Source organism: Carassius gibelio, chromosome B5, assembly GCF_023724105.1.
Source record: "Carassius gibelio isolate Cgi1373 ecotype wild population from Czech Republic chromosome B5, carGib1.2-hapl.c, whole genome shotgun sequence".
NCBI classification, from domain to species: domain Eukaryota; kingdom Metazoa; phylum Chordata; class Actinopteri; order Cypriniformes; family Cyprinidae; genus Carassius; species Carassius gibelio.
In genome coordinates this window covers 19,378,272-19,392,920 of record NC_068400.1, presented here as the reverse complement: position 1 = coordinate 19,392,920, position 14,649 = coordinate 19,378,272, and the positions used below count along the sequence as shown (strand labels likewise).

The 14,649-nt window shown below is 39.8% G+C and overlaps 2 protein-coding genes across 2 annotated transcripts in view; one reads left to right on the top strand and one right to left on the bottom strand.

Moving 5' to 3' along the window:
• The window catches only part of LOC127958874 (uncharacterized), an 88,315-nt gene that overhangs the window by 48,053 nt on the left and 25,613 nt on the right, over positions 1-14,649 (bottom strand). The gene's annotated exons all lie outside the window — the stretch shown is intronic.
• On the top strand, positions 5,162-8,063 carry LOC127958881 (uncharacterized). Its single transcript, XM_052557924.1, has one exon. The coding sequence runs from the start codon at positions 5,288-5,290 to the stop codon at positions 6,149-6,151; it is 864 nt and encodes a 287-aa protein (XP_052413884.1). The 5' UTR covers positions 5,162-5,287; the 3' UTR covers positions 6,152-8,063.

The following is a 14,649-nucleotide window of genomic DNA, read 5'->3' as shown; positions in this document are numbered from 1 at the left end:
TACCTTTACCTAAATTCACTACTTCAGACTTTAGTGCCCTCCAGGGGCTTCTGCAAGTGAATGGTGCATTTTAGAACCATCTCAAAACTGCAAAAAAAAAAAAAAATCACCTTCACATACTTTTACCTTAATTGTTCCCTCCTGGTGGAATGATCTGCCTAATTCAATCTGAGCAGCTAAGTCCTTAGCCATCTTCAAGAAACGACTAAAAACACATCTCTTTCATCTACACTTGATCCTCTAACACTAGCATTCTCTATTCTATCTTATCTATTCTATTTGTATTCTACTACTTGCTTCATTTTCTTATAAAAAAAAAAACAAAAACGAAACAATGAATGTTCTAAGTCAAGACAAGTCACCTTTATTTACATAGCACTTTAAACAAAAAAGATTGTGGCCAGACAACACCAGCAGTTCAATGGGCTTGTTGCACAAGATGGCGCCCTTTAACTTCCGGGAAGCAAATGTGTGTATACTTACTTCCGGTCGTATAGAACTGTGAGGGAAGAAGTGAAGATCTGTGTCTTCGTTAGCAAAAATAAGCATGTTTAAAATAAAAAAAGAATAAAGTCGTTTATCAGCGACAGGAGAGAACATCTTCCCTACATTGCTGTGTACCTCAGTGCACTAATTAGTCTCGGTACAACAACGCGATAAGCTTTCATTCTTTCAGTGTTGACGCTGAAGTTCGTGCTCAGTGGTTAAAGAAAAATCCGTAGGGATCACTTCATTCCTACAAAAACTACTAGAGTGTGTAGTGTTCATTTCCTTAGAGCTAATTTTGTTTTGACGCCTGGGGGACTGAGAAAATGTAAAAAGGGAGTTATTCCCTCTCTTTTTGCGTGGAACCACTATACTCTTCCCACACTGAGAGAGAATGTTTGGGATCGTCGACCAAGATGCTCCGTCCCAGAAAAGACGTCTCCGCCTGAATCTGAGATGAGTGAACCACAAACGGCACCTGATCATGACTACCCTGTCACTCCAGCAACATCAGTATAATGGCAGATGAAATGGCAATGAGTTATGACGAATTGAAGAGGAAATTGGAAGATCTACAATATCAGTTGGAAACTGTACAGTTACAGTCCCGTTTTGGTTTACACCGCATCGCTGGATCAGATGACAATATTCGTTTTTACACCAGGATGGTAATGTTGTTAGAATAGCATAACATTCACATGTTTTCTCTATATATTGTCCTTTTTATCTATTACCGTGAGTCTGCGTTTATAGCTCTTATGTTCTATTAAAATGTGTGTGAGAGATAGACCCCAAGTCTCTTTTTGCACGCAAACAATCCTCTAATACACACTCTCTCTCTGCTATTGCACGTGGACACACACACACACTCAGTTACAAACAATCCTCTAATACACATTCTCTCTCTGCTCACGCAAGTGGACACACACACACACACTGTTACAAACAATCCTCTCATACACACTCTCTCTGCTCGCGCACGTGGACACACACACACACCGTTACAAACAATCCTCTCATACACACTCTCTCTCTCTGCACGTGCACACGGACACACACACACTCTGTCACAGAAACAACCGCCTTGTACACACACTCGCTCTCTGCACGCACACACACTCACTGTCTCTTACTCACACAATCCTGTCACAAACATGCACACTAATAAAAAAACAGTTATCTCAATAGAATGGAAGGAATATACATGTCATTATTTGAATGATAATTAACCTTGTCTTATAATAATATTATCTAATAATCATTAGTCGTGGCCTAATGGTTAGAGGGTTGGACTCCCAATTGAAGGGTTGTGAGTTCTAGTCTCGGGCTGGACGGAATTGTGGGTGGGGGGAGTGCATGTACAGCTCTCTCTCCACCTTCAATACCACGGCTTAGGTGCCCTTGAGCAAGGCATCGAACCCCCAACTGCTCCCCGGCACCGCAGCATAAATGGCTGCCCACTGCTCCTGGTGTGTGCTCACAGTGTGTGTGTGTTCACTGCTCTGTGTGTGTGCATTTCGGCTGGGTTAAATGCAGAGCACAAATTCTGAGTATGGGTCACCATACTTGGCTGAATGTCACTTCACTTCTTAGGTTTGCTTCTTACAAGCATTTCTTGGCCTTTTGGAAATTGGTGGAGCCTGCTGCAAAAAGTAGGATGGTGCGAATCACCAGGGCAAAGGCTGCCTCTGACAGCTTCGATGAGCTGACCCAAACCAAAACAATGGTATGTAAGTAAATAGTAAATAATCTACAATAAGGTTTAGTGGTACAGTGCAATCACAAATGAATCTGTATCTAAACTCTCTTTATTAATTTTTCACAGAAACTTGCACCGTTAGATGAGCTGCTGCTTTTTCTGATGCACTTGTCTGTGGGTCTGCCTCTCAGGAATCTAGCAGAGCGCTTTGGTGTTCATCGCACCACAGCTAGCCGAATCATTGTGACTTGGACACACTTTCTGTACAATCTACTTGATTCAATTCGCCTGTGGATACCAAAAGAAGTCATCAGAGCTCTCTTACCACCAGAGTTTGCAGACTTCCCTGACACTCAAGTGGTGCTGGACTGCACTGAATTATACTGCCAAACACCCTCCTCTCTACTACTTTAGAGTGAGGTGTTTTCGAATTACAAATCACACAGTACATTGAAGGATTGGCATTGCACCACATGGTGCCATTACCTTTGTTTCAGTGCTGTATGCAGGCTCTATGAGTGACCGGGAGATTTTCAAACTTTTTTATTATTATTAAATGCCTCACACCAGACATGGCCATTATGGTTGACACAGGCTTTTTGGTAGATGATCTCGTTCCTTGCAAGGTTTACTGACCTGCTTATCGGTCAAAGAATTCCCAGATGTCCAGACAGGATGTCCAACAGACCCAATCCATTGCCCGGCTGCGAGTACATGTTGAGAGATGCATCTGGAGGGTAAAGGAGAACAAACTTTTTGACAAACCCATACCATTGTCAATATGTGGCAGCATTGACCAGCTGTTTAGTGTAGCTTGCTTTCTGGTCAACTACCAGAATGGACCGCTGGTGAAGTCATGGTCAGTTAAAAGCTGAATGTCACAAGAAAAGGTAATGCTAGTGTTGAAAAGATACGTATGCTCATTTTAAATCAGCTTTGTATTGCTAGAATGAATGGGGTAATAAATGGGGTGTCTTCTGCAGCTAACTAGAACAGAGATTTAACAGTATGTAAATGAAAATTCTAACAAAATAGAGCTGTTTGAAAATTGCCAACTTGTCCTTTAAACCCTCATATTACCTTTTATTTTACATTCAGCTTCCTTAAAAGGAAGCAGTAGTGTTTGGCCCTGCTCCTGGAGGTACTTTCCTGCAGAATTCAGCTCCAACCCAAATCAAACACACCTGCCTTTAAATTTCAAGTAACTGTGAACACCTTAATTAGCTGCTTTAGTTGTTTGATTGGGGTTGGACACACCATTCCAGTAATCAAGTGCTGGCCTTGGACCTGCCAGTAGTAGCTGTGCTGTGATTTTAGTTGCATGGTACCACTGTGTAACTTTAAATAGCTGCAATCAACATAGCTTTTTGCGTTTGGGCACTTTATTTCAAGCAGGACAAATGGTGGTCTTTCAGTTAGGTCAAAAATGACACCATCAGGTGATGACCCTAACCAGGGGACATTTGGGTGGATGACAAACCCACAAGACCAGAAATTTGTGTTTTTTGTTCTGCAATACTCCTGAATTGCTACAGGCTCCAGTGCTAGGCCCCTTTTCATTGCTGCTGTTTGTGCTGTTCCACTCCGAATTCGTTCAGCAAGGTGTTCTGAGGATCTCTGGCCGCGGACATGGCACACCGCCCTGAAGCGCGAAGCATGATCCGTGGCTTTCTAACTCTGTACCACTCCACAGAGTCACTCTGTTTCCTTGTGGCAGCTTCTATTCTCCTGGCCATGTCCAACGTAGTCTCCAGTGACTGCAGATGTAGTTGCTGTTGGTGACTGCAAACAAACTGGCAGCTGGTGGGCTCAAGCCTGTAACCATCTAAAGGTAGGAGTGGTGGAAGAGGGGAATCTGGGTGGTAAATTACTGTCCGGCTCACTGGCACTGGATGGTGAAAGGAGATGGGGCTGCCTTCTTGGACTTTTCCAAGAGCAGAATCAACTAGTGCGACGTCAGCATTTATAGACAATGTAGTAATGAGTGGTGCAATGTCTGTTGAAAAGTCCTTGTAAAATTCTGAAACTTTAAGCACGTCTTGATCAGGCAAATCTCCTTGCACTGCTTTGTAAAGTGTGCTCCTGTGAAGAAAGGATTTATAAATATATATAAAAAAGCGATTGAAGCAGCAATTAATTACATTTTAAGGAATTAAAATTCAATCAGAATGTGTTAAATGGTCATGAAAGCAGACTGAGCCTTGTCGAAGTAGTCACGGTCTCATCTTGCTCTTGCTTAGTTGCCTAAATTCACAGACAGGGCTTAGATTAAGCCAGGTCTAAACCTCTATTAAATTAAAAAAATTAAGTAGCTTTTATAAACGTGCCTTTATATCAACAAAAACATATAACAACAATAATAACAATAATATGATATGCAGACATATCATATTTTAAGATATGTCTGCAAATTGCTTTCAGTTAAGACAGATGAAACATGAATTTTAGTCTGGGAATAGGCTTAAGTCTTTTCTGTGAAACCAGGCAAATATTTTAAAAAGTTTGTAAAACAATGAACACTGAACACTGAACAGGTTCAGGCTGAACAAACTTCTCTGAACAGAGAACATTAGCCGTAAAAACCACGTTCGGGGTTTCCATGAGAGCTAAATAAATATTTTGAATTCTGGCAAAGTTGCACTATCAGAGATTTTAGTGCTACAGTTAAATGAAACCAATAAACCTATAAATCTTGCTTGCTTATGTTAGAAACATGTTTCAGGAGCTAACATTACCATCATCAAGCTAGTTGATTTAGATTTCCAGTGTATGAACAGGTTCCTTAACAAGAATATATAGCTATAAAGAATCTAGGATAAGGCTCATAAAAACCCCAGAACACAGCTGAGATATTTAACTGACTCTAAAATTGTGTGGTTTCTCATTTTTCTTCATAGATCTGTAGCAAGTAGCCCTGACGCTCACTCTTCCTGTGTGATCTTTGTTTGATACTAAGAACAATACCTGCAAAGCGTTAGCACTCGTTAGCTTGTCATTAGCGTTTTCTTTTCTCCTCTCCTCTCCTCTCCTCTCTCACGCTGCAGTTTTCCACAAGTTCATCAAACAACCGCAGTAAGAATATTTCATCAAGCACGGTGAGTAATGGCTTCTCCTACAATTGTTATTTGCACCTCTTGCCACATGTACAGTTTATCTATCTCTGTCGCTGATGAGGGATTCACATGTGATAAATGCAGGGAAACAGTTAGGCTGACAGAGAAGATTTCAGAATTAGAGACACGCATCCAAACTTTAATTGAGGACAGTAAGAATGTTAGGGCTCTAGATATGGCTTTGGATGCGTCTAGCTCAGGGATTCCTGTACATTGTCCGGTTCCAGCAGAGCCCCTGCAGCAGGGCAACTGGGTGACGGTGAGGCAGCGTAGTCGTGGGTCAAAACACCGCTCTTCTGTTCCGATCAAAACATTAAACAGGTTCTCCCCACTCAGTGATGCACCCACTGAGAAACCTGATGAAAGTGCTCTAGTTATTGGCGATTCTATTGTACGGAACGTGAATATAGAGACACCAGCCACCATAGTCAAATGTTTACCGGGAGCCAGAGCGCCTGACATCTTGGCAAATTTAAAAGTGCTGGCTAATGCTAAACGTAAATACAGTAAGATTGTTATTCATGCCGGCGCTAATGATGTTCGACTTCGCCAGTCGGAGATCACTAAAAATAACTTTAAAGAGGTGTGTGAACTTGCAAGCACGATGTCAGACACTGTAATATGCTCTGGTCCCCTCCCTGCTTACCGTGGTGACGAGATGCATAGCAGATTGTCATCACTCAATGGCTGGATGTCTAAGTGGTGCCCACAGAATAACATAGGTTTCATAGACAATTGGACGAGCTTTTGGGGCAGACCTGACCTGTTTAAAAGAGATGGTCTTCATCCCTCCTGGGGTGGTGCCACTCTTCTGTCTAGAAATATGGCAAATAGTCTTAGTGTTTATACTTGACTAACTGGGGCCCAGGTCAGGAAGCAGACAGACTGGCTAAACCGACCGTCTGCTAGCTGCCTCCCGTCACAGAGGTCAGTTAATTCTCAGCACATAGAGACTCTTTCACCTAGATATCACACTATAGAGACTGTGTCTGTTCCCCGAACTAGAAAATACAAAAAACGTCCAAACCAAGTTAAGGTTAACAATTTAATTGAGGTTCAACAAATAAAAAACAAATGCAATATGGATAAACAAATGATAAAGATTGGCTTATTGAATATCAGATCAATTTCTACGAAAACACTTTTTGTAAATAATATGATAACTGATCATAATATAGATGTGCTCTGCTTGACAGAAACCTGGCTAAAACCTGATGATTACATTATTTTAAATGAGTCCACCCCCCAAGATTATTGTTATAAACACGAGCCGCGTCTAAAAGGCAAAGGGGGAGGAGTTGCTTCAATTTATAATAACGTTTTCAGGATTTCTCAGAGGGCAGGCTTCAAGTATAACTCGTTTGAAGTAATGGTGCTTCATATAACATTATCCAGAGAAACGTATGTTAATGATAAATCCCCTGTTATGTTTGTACTGGCTACTGTATACAGGCCACCAGGGCACCATACAGACTTTATTAAAGAGTTTGGTGATTTTACATCCGAGTTAGTTCTGGCTGCAGATAAAGTCTTAATAGTTGGTGATTTTAATATCCATGTCGATAATGAAAAAGATGCATTGGGATCAGCATTTATAGACATTCTGAACTCTATTGGTGTTAGACAACACGTTTCAGGACCTACTCATTGTCGAAATCATACTCTAGATTTAATACTGTCACATGGAATTGATGTTGATAGTGTTGAAATTATTCAGCCAAGTGATGATATCTCAGATCATTATTTAGTTCTGTGTAAACTTCATATAGCCAAAATTGTAAATTCTACTTCTTGTTACAAGTATCGAAGAACCATCACTTCTACCACAAAAGACTGCTTTTTAAGTTATCTTCCTGATGTATCCGAATTCCTTAGCATATCCAAAACCTCAGAACAACTTGATGATGTAACAGAAACTATGGACTCTCTCTTTTCTAGCACTTTAAATACAGTTGCTCCTTTACGCTTAAGAAAGGTTAAGGAAAACAGTTTGACACCATGGTATAATGAGCATACTCGCACCCTAAAGAGAGCAGCCCGAAAAATGGAGCGCAGCTGGAGGAAAACAAAACTAGAGGTATTTCGTATTGCTTGGCGGGAAAGTAGCATATCCTACAGAAAAGCATTAAAAACTGCTAGATCTGATTACTTTTCTTCTCTTTTAGAAGAAAACAAACATAACCCCAGGTATTTATTCAATACAGTGGCTAAATTAACGAAAAATAAAGCCTCAACAAGTGTTGACATTTCCCAACACCACAGCAGTAATGACTTTATGAACTACTTTACTTCTAAAATCGATACTATTAGAGATAAAATTGCAACCATTCAGCCGTCAGCTACAGTTTTGCATCAGACAGTGCACTATAGACCCCCTGAGGAACAGTTCCACTCATTCTCTACTATAGGAGAGGAAGAATTGTATAAACTTGTTAAATCATCTAAACTTACAACATGTATGTTAGACCCTATACCATCTAAGCTATTAAAAGAGGTGCTTCCAGAAGTCATAGGTCCTCTTCTGACTATTATTAATTCCTCATTGTCATTAGGATATGTCCCCAAAACCTTCAAACTGGCTGTTATTAAGCCTCTCATAAAAAAGCCACAACTTGACCCCAGAGAACTAGTTAATTATAGACCAATCTCGAATCTCCCTTTTCTGTCCAAGATACTAGAAAAGGTGGTATCCTCACAATTATATTCCTTCTTAGAGAAAAATGGTATATGTGAGGATTTCCAGTCAGGATTTAGACCATATCATAGTACTGAAACTGCTCTCCTTAGAGTTACAAATGATCTGCTCTTATCATCTGATCGTGGGTGTATCTCTCTATTAGTTTTATTGGATCTTAGTGCTGCGTTTGACACAATTGACCACAACATTCTTTTGCATAGACTTGAACACTTTGTTGGCATCAGTGGAAGTGCATTAGCATGGTTTAAATCGTACTTATATGACCGCCATCAGTTCGTAGCAGTGAATGAAGATGTATCATATCGATCACAAGTGCAGTATGGAGTACCACAAGGCTCAGTTCTAGGGCCGCTACTCTTCACGCTTTATATGTTACCCTTGGGAGATATCATCAGGAAACATGGTGTTAGCTTTCACTGTTATGCTGATGATACGCAGCTCTATATTTCCTCGCAGCCCGGTGAAACACACCAATTTGAAAAACTAATGGAATGCATAGTCGATATAAAAAATTGGATGACGAGTAATTTCTTACTGCTAAATTCAGAAAAAACAGATGTGTTAATCATAGGGCCTAAAAACTCTACTTGTAATAACCTAGAACACTGTCTAAGACTTGATGGTTGCTCTGTCAATTATTCGTCATCAGTTAGGAACCTAGGTGTGATACTTGATCGCAATCTTTCCTTAGAAAGCCACGTTTCTAGCATTTGTAAAACTGCATTTTTCCATCTCAAAAATATATCTAAATTACGGCCTATGCTCTCAATGTCAAATGCAGAAATGTTAATCCATGCATTTATGACTTCAAGGTTAGACTATTGTAATGCTTTATTGGGTGGTTGTTCTGCACGCTTGGTAAACAAACTACAGCTAGTCCAAAATGCAGCAGCAAGAGTTCTTACTAGAACCAGGAAGTATGACCATATTAGCCCGGTCCTGTCCACACTGCACTGGCTCCCTATCAAACATCGTATAGATTTTAAAATATTGCTTATTACTTATAAAGCCTTGAATGGTTTAGCACCTCAGTATTTGAATGAGCTCCTTTTACATTATACTCCTCTACGTCCGCTACGTTCTCAAAACTCAGGCAATTTGATAATACCTAGAATATCAAAATCAACTGCGGGCGGCAGATCCTTTTCCTATTTGGCGCCTAAACTCTGGAATAACCTACCTAACATTGTTCGGGAGGCAGACACACTCTTGCAGTTTAAATCTAGATTAAAGACCCATCTCTTTAACCTGGCATACACATAACATACTAATATGCTTTTAATATCCAAATCCGTTAAAGGATTTTTAGGCTGCATTAATTAGGTAAACTGGAACCGGAACACTTCACATAACACCGTACTTTCTACATCATTAGAAGAATGGCATCTACGCTAATATTTGTCTGTTTCTCTCTTGTTCCGAGGTCACCGTGGCCACCAGATCCAGTCTGTGTCCAGATCAGAGGGTCACTGCAGTCACCCGGATCCAGTACGTATCCAGACCAGATGGTGGATCAGCACCTAGAAAGGACCTCTACATCCCTGAAAGACAGCGGAGACCAGGACAACTAGAGCCCCAGATACAGATGCCCTGTAAAGACCTTGTCTCAGAGGACCACCAGGACAAGACCACAGGAAACAGATGATTCTTCTGCACAATCTGACTTTGCTGCAGCCTGGAATTGAACTACTGGTTTCGTCTGGTCAGAGGAGAACTGGCCCCCCAATTGAGCCTGGTTTCTCCCAAGGTTTTTTTCTCCATTCTATCACCGATGGAGTTTCGGTTCCTTGCCGCTGTCGCCTCTGGCTTGCTTAGTTGGGGTCACTTCATCTACAGCGATATCATTGACTTGATTGCAAATTAAAACAGACACTATTTCAACTGAACAGAGATGACATAACTAAATTCAATGATGAACTGCCTTTAACTATCATTTTGCATTATTGAGACACTGTTTTCCAAATGAATGTTGTTCAGTGCTTTGGCGCAATGTATTTTGTTTAAAGCACTATATAAATAAAGGTGATTGATTGATTGATTGAACAATGTCATGACATCGTTAGCACATTCAGACTAAAACACTGTGTAATTAGTGAAATTACCTAGCTAGTTATTTAGACTTTATTCAGATATCTGTATAACTGGCTGTTGCAGTTAGCTTGGCTATAACTATTTACCAGTTTTATTTCTGCAGTGTTCACTTACATGTACGTACCTTCGTAGTTATCGATGTAACTGGATACATACATTTTAAACCCCTTCTCACGCTTACTTCTTGGTGCAGAAGAGGAGGCTTGAATGATGCGGTGGACATCATTAATAGTAATATTTGGCAGATCTTGCAAACACCTTGTGTAAAACACCATTTTCTTTAGTAAATAACACGACCCGCAAAACCAGAAGTATCTATGCACACACTCGCTAGACCGGAAATCCAAGATGACGGAGATATGCAACTAGCCCATTCCAGGCTGTAGCAAAGTCTGATTCTGCAGAAGAATCATCGGTTTCCTGTGGTCTTGTCCCGGTGGTCATCTGAGACAAGATCTTTATAGGGGAATAGTTTTCCTGGTCTCTGCTGTCTTTCAGGGCTGTAGAGGTCCTCTCTAGGTGCTGATCCAGTGCCCCTCTGATCTGGATACAGACTGGATCTGGTGGCTATGGTGACCTCAGAATAAGAGCGAAACAGACTAATATTAGCGTAGATACCACTAACACTATAGCGTTCTGTATTTTTATTTATAAAAAAAAAAAAGAAACCTTATAACGCTATCATTCTCTATTCTTTTTCTATTCTTTCAATTTTTTTATTATTATGCTCTTAACACTAACATTCTCTATAATTTTTCTATTGTATCTACTTATTTTCTGTTTATGTATGATAAAAAAAAAACCTTGTTTCATATAATGCATTAGACAAACCGAGACTTGTTACAGCACTTAATGTACATATTATTTCTCTTCTTTTGGTTTTGATTGCTTCTGTTGTCCTCATTTGTAAATAGCTTCGGATAAAAGCATCTGGTAAATGTAAATGTAAGACTGACTAAACTCTTTAACTATTAAAAAATTTAACCTTCTGTAAGTGGTCAATTTATGTGTGTATGTGTGCATCATTGTACCTCTCAATGTCTGACACAGTGCAAAACCACAGAGCATATAACAGGAAAAGAGGAGGGGTCAGATGATGAGACTCAATCAGCTTCGGACCTATTTGTCAATAAAGCAAAGGAAGAATTAATTAAAGCTGGCTAAATCTGATCCCAGATCAGACCTGGCGGTTTGAATGACCACACATACAGTATTGTTCAAAATAATAGCAGTACAATGTGACTAACCAGAATAATCAAGGTTTTTCGTATATTTTTTTATTGCTACGTGGCAAACAAGTTACCAGTAGGTTCAGTAGATTCTCAGAAAACAAATGAGACCCAGCATTCATGATATGCACGCTCTTAAGGCTGTGCAATTGTGCAATTAGTTGAATTAGTTGAAAGGGGTGTGTTCAAAAAAATAGCAGTGTGGCATTCAATCACTGAGGTCATCAATTTTGTGAAGAAACAGGTGTGAATCAGGTGGCCCCTATTTAAGGATGAAGCCAACACTTGTTGTACATGCATTTGAAAGCTGAGGAAAATGGGTCGTTCAAGACATTGTTCAGAAGAACAGCGTACTTTGATTAAAAAGTTGATTAGAGAGGGGAAAACCTATAAAGAGGTGCAAAAAATGATAGGCTGTTCAGCTAAAATGATCTCCAATGCCTTAAAATGGAGAGCAAAACCAGAGAGACGTGGAAGAAAACGGAAGACAACCATCAAAATGGATAGAAGAATAACCAGAATGGCAAAGGCTCAGCCAATGATCACCTCCAGGATGATCAAAGACAGTCTGGAGTTACCTGTAAGTACTGTGACAGTTAGAAGACGTCTGTGTGAAGCTAATCTATTTTCAAGAATCCCCCGCAAAGTCCCTCTGTTAAAAAAAAGGCATGTGCAGAAGAGGTTACAATTTGCCAAAGAACACATCAACTGGCCTAAAGAGAAATGGAGGAACATTTTGTGGACTGCTGAGAGTAAAATTGTTCTTTTTGGGTCCAAGGGCCACAGGCAGTTTGTGAGACGACCCCCAAACTCTGAATTCAAGCCACAGTACACAGTGAAGACAGTGAAGCATGGAGGTGCAAGCATCATGATATGGGCATGTTTCTCCTACTATGGTGTTGGGCCTATTTATCGCATACCAGGGATCATGGATCAGTTTGCATATGTTAAAATACTTGAAGAGGTCATGTTGCCCTATGCTGAAGAGGACATGCCCTTGAAATGGTTGTTTCAACAAGACAATGACCCAAAACACACTAGTAAACGGGCAAAGTCTTGGTTCCAAACCAACAAAATTAATGTTATGGAGTGGCCAGCCCAATCTCCAGACCTTAATCCAATTGAGAACTTGTGGGGTGATATCAAAAATGCTGTTTCTGAAGCAAAACCAAGAAATGTGAATGAATTGTGGAATGTTGTTAAAGAATCATGGAGTGGAATAACAGCTGAGAGGTGCCACAAGTTGGTTGACTCCATGCCACACAGATGTCAAGCAGTTTTAAAAAACTGTGGTCATACAACTAAATATTAGTTTAGTGATTCACAGGATTGCTAAATCCCAGAAAAAAAAATTTTTGTACAAAATAGTTTTGAGTTTGTACAGTCAAAGGTAGACACTGCTATTTTTTTGAACACACCCCTTTCAACTAATAGCCCAATTGCACAGCCTTAAGAGCGTGCATATCATGAATGCTGGGTCTTGTTTGTTTTCTGACAATCTACTGAACCTACTGGTAACTTGTTTGCCACGTAGCAATAAAAAATATATACTAAAAACCTTGATTATTCTGGTTAGTCACATTGTACTGCTATTATTTTGAACAATACTGTAGAATTCACTGTGAATTCTGGGTGGGGAAATGTTGTCTTAAGCTCCTGGAGCAGTGAGTGTTAGAAATGGTGCAGTTTGAGAAAGTCTTGCACATACTCTTTGGCTCATAGACATACTATTTTTAAACTAGGTCAAATAGTAATGGCGTTGTGCTTTGAGAGAACCTTGTCACTGGGAGAGTCAACATTTTGAAGCTGCACAGTGGTCCAGAAGTAGTGATGTCTTGAAAGTTCTAGAGAACATGGCTTGTAGAGTATAGTAGGTGTTTGTTAGGAGAGATTTTGAAAAAAATTGACAACACCAAGTTTGATAAAGTCACACAGAAGACCCTTAAAGCTAGTTTACATGTCTCTCATAACAATACATTATCAAAGGCTTCACAATAGATTTCTCCTAGAAATGCCTAGTATGAAAAAGAAAAATTATTGACCACATCTCCCCCCCCCCCCCCCCCCCACCACCCTCTAGAAATTCTTATGAGTAAAATATCTCTGAAGTATATTTCCATTCATATTCACAATTTTGAGCACTCCAGCGTGATTATAAACATGAAATTATCCAGCCATGGCTACCTGTTTCACGGAAATACAAAGAGGATGGAAAACAAAGCCCAAATTCCCTTAATCATCCATCACAATGAGAAAAACCAAAGAATATATTTCTGATGTGCAGCAAAAGATAATTGAGCTTTACAAATTGGTGAAGTGGCTTTAAGAAAAGAGCTAGAGCAGTGAAATTCCCATTTCCACCATCACGACAATAATTAATAATTTCCAACCAACAGAAAATGTTACGAATCTGCCTGAAAGAGGACGTGTGTCGATATCGTCCTAATGCATGGTGAGAAGGAGAGTTTGAGTGGCTAAAGACTCTCCAAGGATCACATCTGGAGAACTGCAGAGAATACTTGAGTCTAAGATTCAGAAAACCTTTAAAAAAAAAAAAAAGCACCTACATCACCACATGTTGTTTAGGAGGATTTCAAGAAAAATTATCCTACCTCTTCCAAAACAAACTAAAGCATATTCAGTTATCAGACATGACTGGAACTTCAAATTGGACTGGCTTCTATGGTCAGATGAAACTAAAAATGAGCTTTTTAGCAGCAAACACTCAAGATGGGTTTGGTGAACACAGAGATGAAAAAGTACCCCATGTGTACAATGAAATATACTGGTGTATTTTTGATGTCGTGGGCTTATGTTTCCACTGGAAGTCCTGGACATCTTGTTTAAATACATGACATATTTGATTCTATCAAATATACCAACAGATAAAAAATCAGTAAGTGACTGACTCTGTTATAAATCTTATAATGGGCCATGTTTGGATCTTCCAATTGTACAATAACCTAAATACAAACCTAAAAACAACACAGAAATGGGGCACTGAGCTCAAAACCAAGCTTCTGCTATGGCCATTCCAGTCCTCTGACCTGAACCATATGGAAAATGAGAGGAGTGAACTGAAGAGAAGAAGCACCAACATGGAGATGGGAATCTAAAGAGTCTGGAGAGATTCTGGATCAAGGAATGGTCTCTGATCCCTTGTGAGGTGTTCTCTAACCTCATCAGGCATTATAGAAGAAGATTCAGAGCTGTTAAACTGGCAAATGGAGGTTTCAAAAAGTACTGAATAAAAGGGGGCCATTAATTGTGGCCAATGTGTATTAGATAATTTTTTTTTATTTCATAATGACATTTCCCCCCATTTTAAATTCT

Excerpts from the sequence above, each read along its gene's own strand:
- LOC127958881 (XM_052557924.1), top strand. The coding sequence starts at position 5,288 with ATGGCTTCTCCTACAATTGTTATTTGCACCTCTTGCCACATGTACAGT.